The sequence below is a fragment of the Anas platyrhynchos genome, chromosome 9, assembly GCF_047663525.1.
Source record: "Anas platyrhynchos isolate ZD024472 breed Pekin duck chromosome 9, IASCAAS_PekinDuck_T2T, whole genome shotgun sequence".
NCBI classification, from domain to species: domain Eukaryota; kingdom Metazoa; phylum Chordata; class Aves; order Anseriformes; family Anatidae; genus Anas; species Anas platyrhynchos.
In genome coordinates, this window is record NC_092595.1 from 1534358 (window position 1) to 1548048 (window position 13691).

Sequence of the window (13691 nt, forward strand, 5' to 3'; positions counted from 1 at the left end):
TAAATATCTACTTACACTCTTCCATTTGCTCACTTAATTATCAGTGATCTCACTGATAGGGATCAGAATAGAAGCTGATTCAACATTAAAGGACTTAGAGACGTGGCAATGTCTCTAAGCATTACAAAAATAAATGCAGCAGCACCGTGTCAGTATTTTTGTCTTTGAAATGCATAAACATGATGATAATAGTATGTTATACCAAAAATATTCCATCTGCTTTGTCTTCAGGGGCAGAGACCTATATGCAAAATTATTCATAAATTCAGGGGACATACTATGAAATATGTTCATAGTTTCAGGGGGATAAGCTTATGATTTTTTATGGGGAATAATTTTTATGGGGAATTCCAGCCTTACAGGGCTGGAAGCTAATAAATCAAAACGTTATATAGGAGTAAGTTTGTCACTTTTTCACTGAAGTGAGCCTGTGCAGGAGAAGTGATACTTGACAGCACTTTGATCTTTGCACTGTATTTTCTTTGGAAGTAGTTTGGTTTTGTGTGTGTGTGTGAAAAAAAAAAAAAAAAAAGGATAATTAATCTAATGATATAGATGAAAAGGACTGGGATATGTACTGAAACAAATGCAATGGCTGCTTGAAACTGGTGGGTGATGTGTTCTGAAAGATAACGTTTAGCTAAGAGAGTATAAGACAAAATATATAGTAGCACTAAGTCAGTTTCAATATTTTAGATGAAGTAGCATTAGTGGTTTATTTTCCTATCCACCTTCCATGCTTCTGCTCTGCATTATGTACAAATGTGTATATGATTGAACACACTTGTATTTACATTTGGTTGAATTTGATGTTTCCTGGGAGAATAAAAAATAACACAGCTTCTTGCTGTTCAAGCCAGCCTGTGCTCAAGTATGAATAAAAATTGGAAGGCTGTTCTGAAATGAAGTGTACAGCAGCACAGCAGCGCTCCAACCTTTTCAGTAAACATAATTGTTATTCCCAAGAAAATAAAAGCATCTGGCTTGTAAGCAGAGAGAAATCAGGTATTACAGATCACCAAGCTGCTTGGCACAGAGGTGGGCACAGGGACGGGCGGCTCTCCGGCCGGAGCACCCGCATAAAGCATGCTGTGCCTAGAAGGGAATGACCTGAATGCCGTGTTTCCATTGCAGATTTAACCAACCAAGTAGAGACAACCGGACTCAAGCTGCAGAAAGTAACAGCGGAAATGGACCACTACAAAAAGCTGCTAATGTAAGGTTTCTGTTTGCTTGTTTGTTTTGCCACTGGGCATACAGCTGTGGCTGGGCACCTGCTGCAGAGAGGGACCTGTGCTGCTGCCTGTCTGAGTGGTCTGTGATGGCTACGGCCAGCAGAGGAAATATTTTATATTTATATTACACAGTCTGTGTTTCTAACCAACTGATTTAATGTGGCTCTCTGAGGGAGGGGGCTTGCTTTCTCCAGCTGTGTCTAAGGACACAGCAAAGAGGAAGGTTAAACCAGCTCAGTCTGACACTTCATGTAATGCACACGTGTAGGATACATTTTGTGAAACCCACATAACTTCTGGACTGAAAATGTGCATGGAAAGCAGTCTTTCACATTGCAAGTTGGGGATGGAGGGCAGGGTGCAGTAAAGCTAATCAGAAACGTTAGTGTTTAATCAGTGACTACAATTTGTTTCCCAAATGTAAATTTACTGAGAGTATTCCCCATGCACCAGTAAGTTATGATTTGTATTTTACTGTGTTGTATGATTTAAAATAAGAAAACACAAAGCCTGAATTAACAGAGAAGAGAGAACATGTCACCAACCATTTATCAGAGCTAACCGAGGAAGAGAGAGCCCCCCTGCAGAGCTGTGCCAACCCACACCAATTACTGAGCTTATCTGCTTTATTACCCTGCTTTATTTTCCCTTCTGGGTGGCTCTGTGGGCAGCCTTTTTTGCCCAGCAGTGGAGAAGGGAAGGTCCCCCCGCTGCAGGGGAGGCCGGCCGCTGGGGCACGGGGCACTGCGAGCTCCGTCCTCAGCGCATCCCGATCCCGAGCAGCAGCTTGGGACCCCGGGGTCCCCTCAAACACAACTGTTAGAAGTACACAGAGGTCAGTGAGAGCAGTCACCACCTTTAAAAGCCAGAGCACTGGGGGTCTGAGTGCTTTCCCGTGTTTAAAATCCACAGTGCTTGCATAGAAAACAATTCAGCCTGCACAGTACACTAGTGAAAATAAATGTCACTGCTTCAAATATGAAGCTCGAGGGTAGGGCACAAGCATGGACAATCTTGAGACAGAGCTATCATCAAGCTTTTTCTATATTTTCCTGAAATTCAAAGAAGGATTCTTGTCTGAGGCGTACTCTCTGTTCTCAGCCCCTATATTCACAGGGGCTGATCATAACACAGTTGCAAATATTTGGAATGCTTAGCAACAACGTATTTCAATGATAATACAAGTATCATGTACAAAAAAAAAGATTTAATGAACAGAGTTAAATAAACAGTACAGTGTTTCTAAATGTAATATTAAAATTTCAGTGTAATATGGGTGTAATTTAATAAAATAACATATTCTATATCTGTTTAAGCATAAATATGAGGCTTTGCCATGGTTATTAATTGATGAAATGGTGACATAATGAGAAATAACCTTCAAAGTTTCCAGACCTCTTGCATACTAAATTGTTATTTGTTCCTTTTTGTTCATATCTTGCTTGAAACATTCATCAGTGTTGCAAGCTCCCACTTTGTTGTTTGCAACAATAAACTTTTTGTGATCCTGGGTTAGGCTGGGTTTACACTGCAAGTATAAACCGTGTTACTTAAAAATGTTAGCTGGAACTAAGGGAGTTTTGTTGTTGTTGTTGTTATCTGCATTTTAATTAAATAGAAAATGCAAGGTAGATAATAGATTAATTAATGATGTTCAGGTTATTGCGTGAGTAAAGACTGTCATTGCTTTGCACAAATTAACTTTTTAAAAACATTTTCTTAGGATGAAATCAACAGAACTCGATGTCTGTCAAAATGAACTGAAAAAAATGAAATACGAGAATGGAATTTCTGAGTCAAGGTAAATGCTGAAACTATATCTCATGACATGTACATTTCTGAGCAATAAGAGCAAAAATTTTATTTTATGGTTTTAATGCAGCTTCTATACAATCTTTTTTTTTCTCTTTTCAGTTTCTATTTTTGTGTTCAAGTCACTAGATTTAACTTCATAAGGAATGAATACTTTTTTTTGTCTAACATTTTCTCTTCCAGGTACAGATTATTTCATCTGCTTAGTTTCTGTTAGTAAATGAGGATGTGATAACTGTGGTGTTGATACTGCTTTTCTCTTTTCATTTCATCTGTAGACTTACAAAAGAGCTCAAGGAAAAGGAGGAATCTCTACTGATTTCCCAACAAGTATGCAAACATTTACAGGAAGAGGTGGCTGAGAAGGAGAGGAGAGAGGAAGATCTAAAAAGAAGAACCAGCCGATCAGAAAGTGAACTGGAAACACTTAAAGCTCTTCTTCAACAAACAGAGGAGGAGGTGGTGATGTTGAAGCAAGAAAGGTAATCAGAGCTGAGTCACCACAGATAATCGCTATGTACACTCACCCTAGGTTTTCTTCTTGGACATCTCTAAAAAGTTAAGCATTCCTCCTCTGCCAGGTCCTCACCCCTCTGGCTGTTACTGGAGCCTGGCTACGGGCACTGGGCAGACTGGGAGAGAGGCGCTGTGCCCAGCTGTGTCCTGCCCCTGCCCTCGGCCATCTGCTCCTACAGGCAGGACAGCCCAGAGCCCTGTCCCAGAACTGTGGAATTCATTGGATGGGGTTTTTAAATTATTGGAGTATAGGCAAAAGCTGAATAGAACAAACAATGCCTATAAAGAAAATAAAAATAGGAAAAAAGAAACCCAACAGCCCTGCTTTGCAATGCAGGGCAATCCTGCTCAAGCTTAATCAAAACACCTATTTGTTGCCGTTGTTATAGTTGCTATTTGTTATGTGAGCCTGTAGAGCAAAAGCCCTGGAGACTTTAAATTCTTGTAACTTCTGTTATTAGCAACTTGCAAGCGGTAACAATGCTGTAAATACTGCAATATGGCAGGTTATTGGGTATGGCTGAGAATTCAGTGAAGTGTATGGACAGCTTCCTGCCAGTCTAATCTCATTCTGAAGGTCCTCAGCTGCTGACAAAGCTAGCCTTTTCCCTGTAATTACTTTTCAGATGGGGAAAATAAAGCACTGAGCTGCAGAGGCTTGTTGCTTCCTGGAGTAGTATCCGAGTGCCTTTGTTTTAGACTTCTCCACTTATCAACCTAAATCCACATTTTTTCTTTAATTGCCTTGAAAAATCTACATATTTGGTTTATTCCTAACATTCACCGAGTTGTTTTTAAAAGTGTCTTGCTACTACATTTGCAGTTACTGATAAATTAAATTGTCTTTTATTAACAACATAGAAAGTGCTGTCCCTTACTTACGACATGGCAGTACATTATTTGTTTGATTTGGGAAAATACATTTAGAAATGTGGGTTTTGGAGAAGATAAGGATTTTTTGAGATAGTAGTGTACACAAGAGGCATGAAGCTATTTTTACATCTAAGGGGTTTCAGTATTTACTGTACGTGAGTACCTGCATGAAAAGATACTACATGTTAATTTAAGAATATTTTCAGTTCAGTGAGTTGTTCCAGTCAGTACATTGCTGATAATCTAAGTTACAAGAATTTAAACTCTCCGGGGCTTTTGCTCTACAAGCAAAACATAACAAACAGTAACAATAACAATAGCAACCACTTGGTGGTTTTAATTCAGGAGCTATTAGATTTTAAAAAAATAATGATAGTAATATCCTGAGTTCATTAAATACAACAACTTGTTTTGAGTGTTATAAAAGTTAGTATTCATCTTAATTTGACTTGAGCATTATGAATATATTTGAGGTTTACACATGTATATATGGAAGAATGATCAACTACAGTATTTTCTTTAAAACACAAATTTCAAAAACTGTGTGACAGCAGTATGCAAATACAAAGTAGTGATTATGGTTGTGCCTCTGGGCTCCGGACAGGATTGTTAGGCTTACTGCACAGAATACTAAACAAAGAGGAAAAGATGAGCCCTTGCCACAAAGGCCTTAATTGAAGGAAATGGCACACCACCAATCTGGGCAGAGCACGTATTTACATACGAGTTTTTGTGGTTTCTAGGGAGTTAATGCTGATTTCTCATCAGAACAGAACAGAGCAGCTGCAGGAAACATTAAGACAGAAGATGCGGAATGAAGATAACTGGAGGGAGAAGGTAACGCTGGATGTGTAGTTGGCACAGTTTCCATTTCTTCTTTTTTCCAGCTCTAGTCAGCTGTCACAAAGCTGTCCCGCCAGGCAGATCCCTGCCTCCTCAGGTGCAGACACGTCAGTAGGATTCTTTGTGCCAGAGGTCTCAGTGGGTGATCTCTGCACAGGCTGGAACTGGACCTAAACGGTGTTGAGTGTGAGCGTTTACAGGCGTGGGTGCTCAGACTGGATCTGGACTGTCGGGGAACTGAAACTGGGGGTGGCTGTTTGGGAAACAAATCTATAAAATAGCAAAAATGTCCTCTCCCTAGAAGGACAGGCATTTGCAAATCAAAGCAGAGCCAAACAAACGAGCTGTTGTAGCGTGTTAATTCCGGAGCTGTCACAAGCTGTGGAAGAGCAGGAAACTCAGGGGTTTGATGTGAACCCCTAGCTCCTGCAGCATCGGGGCAAGCCTCACGTGCATGGTGAGGAGAACGAAACCCCTAAAGCAGCATCCATTCACACGAGGTGGGCTCATCGCCACAGAAGAGAGCTAGGGAGCTGTGTGTGGAAGTCCCAGAGCTAGGAAGGCCTCCAGCACATGAGAGGCGCCTGCTTTTCCTGCTGCCCTGTGCCATCAGCTCCTTTTAGGCAGCAGCGTCTCTACCACACAGGCTCCTGCTGATGGCTGCTGTTCTTACGTGGCTTCCCCTCGGAGCAGAGCTGCGTGGAGGTGAAGAGTGAAATACCTCTGCGCTGTTTGAGAAGACCTCACACTCCTACAAGTTAGCTTCTCTGTGAAAGGGCCCAGCCTGTGTGATTTTAGTCGCTGGTTTCTTCAGAAGCCTGCAGAGCCCCCCTCACACGCCTCCCCCCAGGCTCCTTTGGCAGTTCCTTCGTGGTGAGGGCAAGAGAGAAGGTGTGAGGGAGAGCGATCGACCTCCCGTGTGTGTGTGTGAGACTTTATACGTGCCCGTCTGTAGCTGATGGGGGAAACAAAAAATACACACAAAAAACAAATGTAAGAAATTATTTAAAAAAAATGTGAAGGAAGAACTGCAAACGGTGTTGAACAATAACTCTGACATTTCTGATTTAGGCCTTACATAATTGGTGACTAAAATTACTGTCTTTTTCGGGTTTGGTTCAGGATGTGATAAGTATCTGAAAGCTTTATTTAGGCTCAGGAAATTTTTTGGACTACCAACAATTAAGATCTGTTACATTTCTTTTAAAACTTCTTAACCTCTGTGTGGCAGGATATAATTTTGGAATGAGGTCACACTGTCTGCATAATCACAACGTGTTGTTCAGCGTGACATTAAAACAAGATAAAGGCTGCTGCTAGGAGGAGACAGCAATTACATCTTTGGTATCACAGCCATTAAAATGCGGTGAACGTCAAGTACTCTAAGGATGTTCTCATCAGACAGGAGTCAGAAATGTGACAAAGTTATCTTTTCTTGGGTCAGTGTGCCATTGCCTAAGTATGAAGTGTTCTGGTTTTATATGTAAAATGCAGATAAACCTTAAATTGTGGTGGGTCAAAATTTTTTCTTTTACAAACGACTTTAAAATCGATGTAAGCATTTGTGAGTTTTTTGATATGTAATTAATGGGGAACACATAAGTAGTTTTAAAGCAGTTGGTAGTCATTATGCTTTCTTTGGAGCTCACCTATCGTTTTATTTCCTGTTGTGGTTATCAGCTACTGGCTTCAAACGTTAGACGTGAAAAGTGCTTGCATAAGCTTCGGAATGAGCTCAGGTTTTTGTACTGCTTGTATTTTTCTAGTCTTAGTCATCAAGTAGCCTCCAGCTCACGACTTGCTTCTATAATAATATGTAGAGTTAATAAATAAGTTTTTCTGTGGTTAGAAACCAAACTCCTGTATCTAATAAATACAGACGTATCTTCTACGTTATTGCAATAATAATAATAATAATAATAATCGTGGTCTATTCTGAGGGTCTTACAAATGTGCCAGTGTTAAACTAAATCTCAGGGGGGGATTTGTGCCCATTCAATGCCCAGAATTGTGTATATTTTGATTTTTAAAATAATTACAATATTTCTAGTTTATCTTTTCCCCCCAAAGAGTTAGAGGAATTTGTAACACTCTTGCTCATAATTAGTGTACAAAATTAGATTGCTATAATTAAGCTCATTCTGGGCTTTTAATAATTTTAAATAACTAGGATAGTGCAGTGCTTGTTTAACACGACTTTTATATTCTTTCAGCGTACGACAATTAAGGCCATTAGAATGCAGCCTGCAGCAGTATAATATTAGCAAACCGGCTTAGGAAAAAAAACACTTCAAAACACAGCCGTCAGTATTTCTTCCAGAATCCAGGCTTTTATTTTGAGGCGATTATTGCTGGATTTTCAACTTTAAATTCATAACACTTAATACATGAGATGCTGTAAGGACTGGGATGTTTTACCCACAATTTGTAAACCTTTCACTTACTCGTCTCCACTTTTGATGCAGAGCTTCTCCAGTGTATATACCATCCGAGCAGTGCTAGAACATTTGAAGAACAATTTAAAAAATGAAAAAAAAATAGTGATAAGTGAGCCGAGGTGGATAAGAGCTCCCATCCTCCAGCTCTGGGAAGCGATGGGTCCATGCAGCTGCCTGCCCGTCGGGCACCGGCCGGTGTGGGGGGAGGCTCTCGGGTATGCTCCTTCCCCTCTGTTTTGGTGCTTGTGACAGATGTAGTGGACGCAGGACACATTAGGGGACAGGGATGCAGTGCTAAGATGCTCCATACCTCCAAATTTTGGTTAGCACCTGCGGTATGTGTGTGCTGTGAGCAGGGCCCCTGGGAACCAGCAGAACCTCTGCGTATGGCACGTCGTTATCTACTGCGAACGGCAGAGCGTGCGTAGAAAATGATTTCATAAGCCAGCCAGTATTTTTTATTTTAGTTTTGAGCTTACGGTCTATTTTTAGCACAGCATATCTCACTCACTGTGAAAAGTTTCATTTTGCTGCGCTTGGAAGTAATAACGAGCAGAGGTTTACCTCCAGAGCAAATGCTTCCAGCAGAATAACGATCTGTTCTCAGGGCTAGCCAGGGATTTTGTGAATCAGCATTTCGTGGTGACCCAGAGTGAAGCCTGGCTGCCCGTGGGAGGCTCGTAGCACCGCTGGAGACGCCGTGCCCTGGGCAGCGAGCTCCTCGCGGCTGCCCCTGGGGCTCGGAGCTGGAGGGGCAGTGGGGTTGGGGGAGCTCTCGCTGGCTCAGGTGCTTGCAGGCGGTCGGATGTGGTTGTTCAGCTCCCAGCGTCTCAGTCTGCCAAATTTCACACCACTCATTGCAGTACTGTGAAATGTGAAAAATAAATCCTGAGATGAGTTGCACCACGTCGTTAAAATGCGCTTGTTCCCTAGATGGAGATTGATCTGGCCAAAGGTGAAGCACGACACAAAGAAGCGATTCTCAAAGTCAAGGAAGAAGCAAGAGTGGAACTAGACATTGAAAGGCAAAAACAGCAGGAATTGATCACAAAATATCAGAGAGATCATGAAGAGCTCCAGAAGAAGGTGTGTGACACTCGAGGGAAAAATAGTGTGGCAGTGGATCACGTAAACCCTTGAAAAATAGTATGTGAAGGAATACAATCTTCTTTATGTGTAGTCCTGTGTCTCGATGATGACTTTTTCCTGATCTTAGGATATAGCAGGTGTTTGACATTTTGGAAAATGGAACAGGCTGATATGTAGTTACTGTGGTTGTGGATGTTTTATCAGATTTTCTCTATCCAGAGTTCATCTGTGTCCACAAACTGTAGCTGCTAACAACTGACAATGTCGTATTTTAAAAGCCTTTGGACTGTTTGAGACTATGACAGGTTGTCACAGAACCATCTGCACTGCTTTATCCCTTCCTAAATGCATTCCTCACCGACGGGCTAAGGTCCAGTTAATGCCTTCCCTTGTTTGTTGCATCACACACAATTGGCCAGTGCTGTTACCCAGACATAGAGTGTTTGAGGTTTCATGTAGAAACCGAAAAATGTGCCTATTGCCTTAGTTTTCAGAAGATTTGACATGTCACTTGAGAATTCTGGAAAAATCAAATAAATTTGATGAAATTATATTGTTATTTAAAATTCATTACATTACACAGTGTTTTAAAGAACAATTTATCACAGTTTGCTTTACAAATATGATTTTAGAACCCAGAAGAAATATTGGCTTGCTGTAAAGAAATTAAATTTCCCCATTTTTACCACTATTTCTCTGTTTGATCTTGGTCATATTAATTAATCTCTGCTCTGAGGGAGTTTTGATACACTTAGAGCTCTCTGATATCCTCTGAGAATATAATGTAAATTCAAAGCATTTTCTTTGTCTCTGAGGACCTGCATGCTTGCATTTCTACTTTTTTTTTTCCTGAAGTCATTTGTCTAATAGTTAATTCTACGTGTCTAAAGATAACCACTGAATGTAGACTTATGCAACATTTGTCGTGCAGATACCTGGATTAATATCAAGTGCCACCAACAGCTTAAGGATGGAGGCAGAAATTCTTGAAAAGAAGTTACAAGATGTCCAGATCAAACTTGCAGAGAAAGATGAAGATAAAGAAAAGGAAATTCAGGACCTTAAAAGAATAATTACTGAACTTGAATTTCAGCTGGAGATGGAAAAGAACAATAATGAATCATTTCTGGATAATATGAGGAAAGAAATTAAACACAAGTCAGATGAACTGGAAAAATTAACCCAGGAGAGGACACAGCTGATTCATAATTTGAGTCAAGTTCAAGAAGAGGTAGGAACATGACCAAGGAAATGCCTTGCTATTTTTACTTTGAGACATGTGATTTCTAGAATCATTCAAAGCATACATTTTTTCAGACCCTGGTACACACTGGCTTAAAAACAAAACAAAACAAAACCTTTAAATTAAAAGATTTATGAAACAAATTCGTAGTAATTTCATCAATACAAACTATCACAAGATGTGTGAAATTTTTAATTAGACAAACATTTAAAATATTATTTTATTTAAAGAAAACATTTTCAGGTCTTTTAAGATCCTTCTTTCTTAGACTGTAGCCTCACATCCCACTATACAAATAAGTAAACAATAAAGCATTCTTCAAGGTTCCTGAGCAGAAGACATGGATATTTCTCATTTGGGTTTGTCCCACCTCCAACCAGTAAATCCACATTCTGTAACACAATTGCATAAAAGTGATCAAATATGAAGAGAAATTTGCCTGCTGGATATTCTTGCCACAAGCATTTGCTGAATGTTTGGAGTATTGTGGGAAGGGAGGAGAGGGAGCTGTAGTGCTGCATGAGAAATGTGAAAACAGTGGAGTCAGGGACTGCAGATAAGATTAGACTGGAATGTTTGAAGTAATTAGTGGCAGAAGAAATTTGATAAACAGTGAAAATGAAACTCTTCAAAATGAATTAGGTCTTGGGTTGATGTTTATTTCATGCATGAGAGAGGTTCAGAAGCACTGTGTTGGTGGCATGGGAAGGATGTTGGCAGTTGTTCTGTCCTGTACGTGTGGGAAGGGCTCTTGGAAAGGCGTGCTCTCCAAGTATTGATCGGGAACTTTGGTGTGGTCAGGAGCACACTGTTACACCCTGCCGTGAGCTTCCTTCAGCTCCACTTATGTTCTTAGTTTTCCCACTCCGAAGCATAGTTCTTCTTCTCATATAATGGTATTAGGAAATGGAGAGGTCAGAGTGGCTGAAAATCAAAACTGGTTGTAAAACAGATTTCACACTAGGATAATCTCTCAGATTTTCGTGGTAACACTTCCCAGATCAGTTCGTGGACTATCAGTGACATCTGAGTGGCAGAGAGACCAAGGTCTAACTTCATGTCATTAAGCTGCCTGCAAAATTAGATATTCAGAGAACAAATTATTTTAGATATTCCCATCTCTCCTACTTCTGCAAGCAGTTGTGTTCCTCCTCCTACCACTCCTTCACCTGCGGTAGGTACAGAGGCTAGATTTAATCTAATCTAATTAGGTTCTAATCTAACTCAAGTGGTCAACAAAGAACTTCTATTTGCTCCATCATTTTTCAAGTTTTGAAGGGAACACACATCCAAAAAAATTAATAGTTTAATAATAGCCTTTTCTTGGCTAAACAGAACCTACCCCATTCCGGTTTGGTAGCAACATGTTCCTGTTCTGAATTTACTGATGCCAGTATTGTCCCTTCCAAACATCAAAAAATTGCCATTGAGATTATGCTTCTTACACTTTTTTTTTTTCTTTCCCTTCTATGTATTCACTGTCATCTCACTGTAGAGAATTTCAGACAGATGTTTGTCCTCACTTCAGAGTGGTATGTGGTTTGACCCTGCCCACCGCTCGTAGTTTCAGCACTAAAAAGGTCTACATAGAAATGTTTGTGTCCAGGCAGTGGGGCTGTGCACACCCCAGATATTCTCTATTTGACTTGCTCATCATTCTCTTTGTCAGAGACTGTCCTCGTGGTGGCTTCCCTTCCGTCCTCGTGTACCTCCTGGAGTCAACAGCAACTGCTTGCTTAGAAGAGCGCAGTTAGGAACGTGGCTGTTTTTTGCTTCTGTCAGGGGTTCTGACTTTCACGAGTCCACTTAGCATGTTGCCCTTTGTTATTTATTGACTTTTTATTTCAGCTGGAAAACAGAAAAGTTAGCATCACAGATAAGTTCTGCATAATATACTGACTTGGGGACCTCTGTCATACGGGAACAGCTTCAGTTGTCTGCTCGAGGATCACTACTAGTCATTTACCACTTGGGTGTCAGTAATCACAGTGAAAAGTTTGTGAAAACCACTAGATAAATAATCGTTTATCAGAATTATTTGTGAAATAATAATCAATAAAGTCACAAAAAATCAGTTCACAACTGCTTAAACACAGAGGATGATAAGTTCTGGGACATCTTATCATAATAAAGTGGCAATGTAGTACTGGGACTCTACGTTGCTGTTTCCTTTCCAAGAGCAGGATTCCCAGTTCCCCTAGTTGGATGACAGGCAGGACATCAGAAGTAGCTCCTGATAACCTACCTCACATTTTCCATTGTCTCCTGAGAGAATGAAGTATGTATAAATGCTGATGTATGTCCTTGGAGCAACTTCCAGGGGAACCAAAATACTGGGAAGCACCGACGGCTCTGCACGCATCAGTGCCCTCCAGGCACCCCTGCCTTGAACCAGAGGACTTTAATGGGCAGACTTTTTCCCTAATGGCATTTTGTAAAGCGAGTGTTTGTTTCTGTTTGCAGAACGCTCTTCTCCAGGAAACGGTGCGCAGAGAGTGCGAGGAACGCTATGAGCTGACTGCCGCTTTGACTCAAGCCAGGGAACAAGTGCTGGAGCTAAAAAAGCTCAGTGGAAACTTCCCGTTATCGCCGTGTTCCCTGGCTCAGGGCAGCCTAACCTCCTCAGCTGCCCTGCTTGGTGATTACGGACAGAAAAGCCGCCCCAGCCCCAGCTCGGGGAAGGAAATCAATCTCTCCGGACAGTTCGGTATCTCCAGAGCCGCTAAGGCGCCCACCTCCAGTAAGCGTGGCGGCAGCGTGGCTCTGCCAGCCCTCAGCCCGCCGCATCCTCCCAGAGGCCGGGCGTCCTCCCTGAATGAGCCCAGGAGCAGGATTGCTGCGGTTATAAGGAGACAGCTGAGTCAGCTCTGACAGCTGCATGCGCATACGTAGCACACGGGGAACTATTTCAGAGCACAAATGTCCATTTACTTGTGGGTCCTGGGGTCAGATATTACTGGATGCAATTCATGCTTTCCTACAGATTAAAATGAAGTTAAATTATTATATATTTTTGATGCAAATGTTTTTTTTGTCCACTGAATATCAGTGTAATTAAATGCTATCTACATTTCGAGATGAGAACAGTATGAAGGAAAAACATTGCCTCTCCGAGAGGAGCAGATCTTCAGGAGGTGTAATTAAAATAATTGCCAATTTCAAATGCTGTCTTCCCCAAACCACTTTGTTGGATTTTTCCTCTTTTGTATGTTGTTCTGTGTAGCTTCATTGTCTGTTTCTGGTGTAAAAATGTGTTTTGATCGGTTCGAGTCAGGTATTTGCAGTTGCCTAATGGAGCAGTGGGGTACTTGCACGGACTTGGGAGGCTCTGGTGCTGGAGCACACAGCGTGGACATGCGACGAGTCCTCGTGCTCGCTGTGCTGACCAGTGGCAGGCACACACCTTCCCTACTGCTTCTGTGTACGAGTCTTCTCCTCGTGCTGGCTGACAAGGAGGTGAGGACTTCCTGGCGATGCTTGTGGTGGTTGATGTAATCTGCAGTGCAGCACTGGGATTTGATGTTGAAGTGCTGCGGAGATGCACGCAGTGATGCCTCTGTACTGAAAGCAAGGGCAGAGCACAGGTGGGGAAAGCAAATTGTCCCGTTTTAGCCCTTGTATAACAGAATACCCCGTTCCACC

At 41.4% G+C, this 13691-nt stretch overlaps 1 protein-coding gene across 9 annotated transcripts in view; it reads left to right on the top strand.

The window, feature by feature from the left end:
- Nucleotides 1-13057, top strand: part of LEKR1 (leucine, glutamate and lysine rich 1) — a 50779-nt gene extending 37722 nt beyond the window's left edge. For 7 of the 9 annotated variants that reach the window (XM_072042278.1, XM_072042277.1, XM_038183717.2 and 4 more), the window contains 7 exons: nucleotides 1135-1216; nucleotides 2959-3036; nucleotides 3326-3529; nucleotides 5180-5273; nucleotides 8651-8803; nucleotides 9738-10037; nucleotides 12513-13057. In XM_072042278.1, the coding sequence (XP_071898379.1) occupies nucleotides 1135-1216; nucleotides 2959-3036; nucleotides 3326-3529; nucleotides 5180-5273; nucleotides 8651-8803; nucleotides 9738-10037; nucleotides 12513-12920 (1319 nt within the window). In that variant the 3' untranslated portion in view covers nucleotides 12921-13057. Of the gene's footprint in view, nucleotides 1-1134; nucleotides 1217-2958; nucleotides 3037-3325; nucleotides 3530-5179; nucleotides 5274-8650; nucleotides 8864-9737; nucleotides 10038-12512 lie in introns of those variants that run through there. The other 2 variants (XM_038183714.2, XM_038183721.2) reach the window with 2 other exon arrangements.
- Nucleotides 13058-13691: the final 634 nt, after the last annotated feature.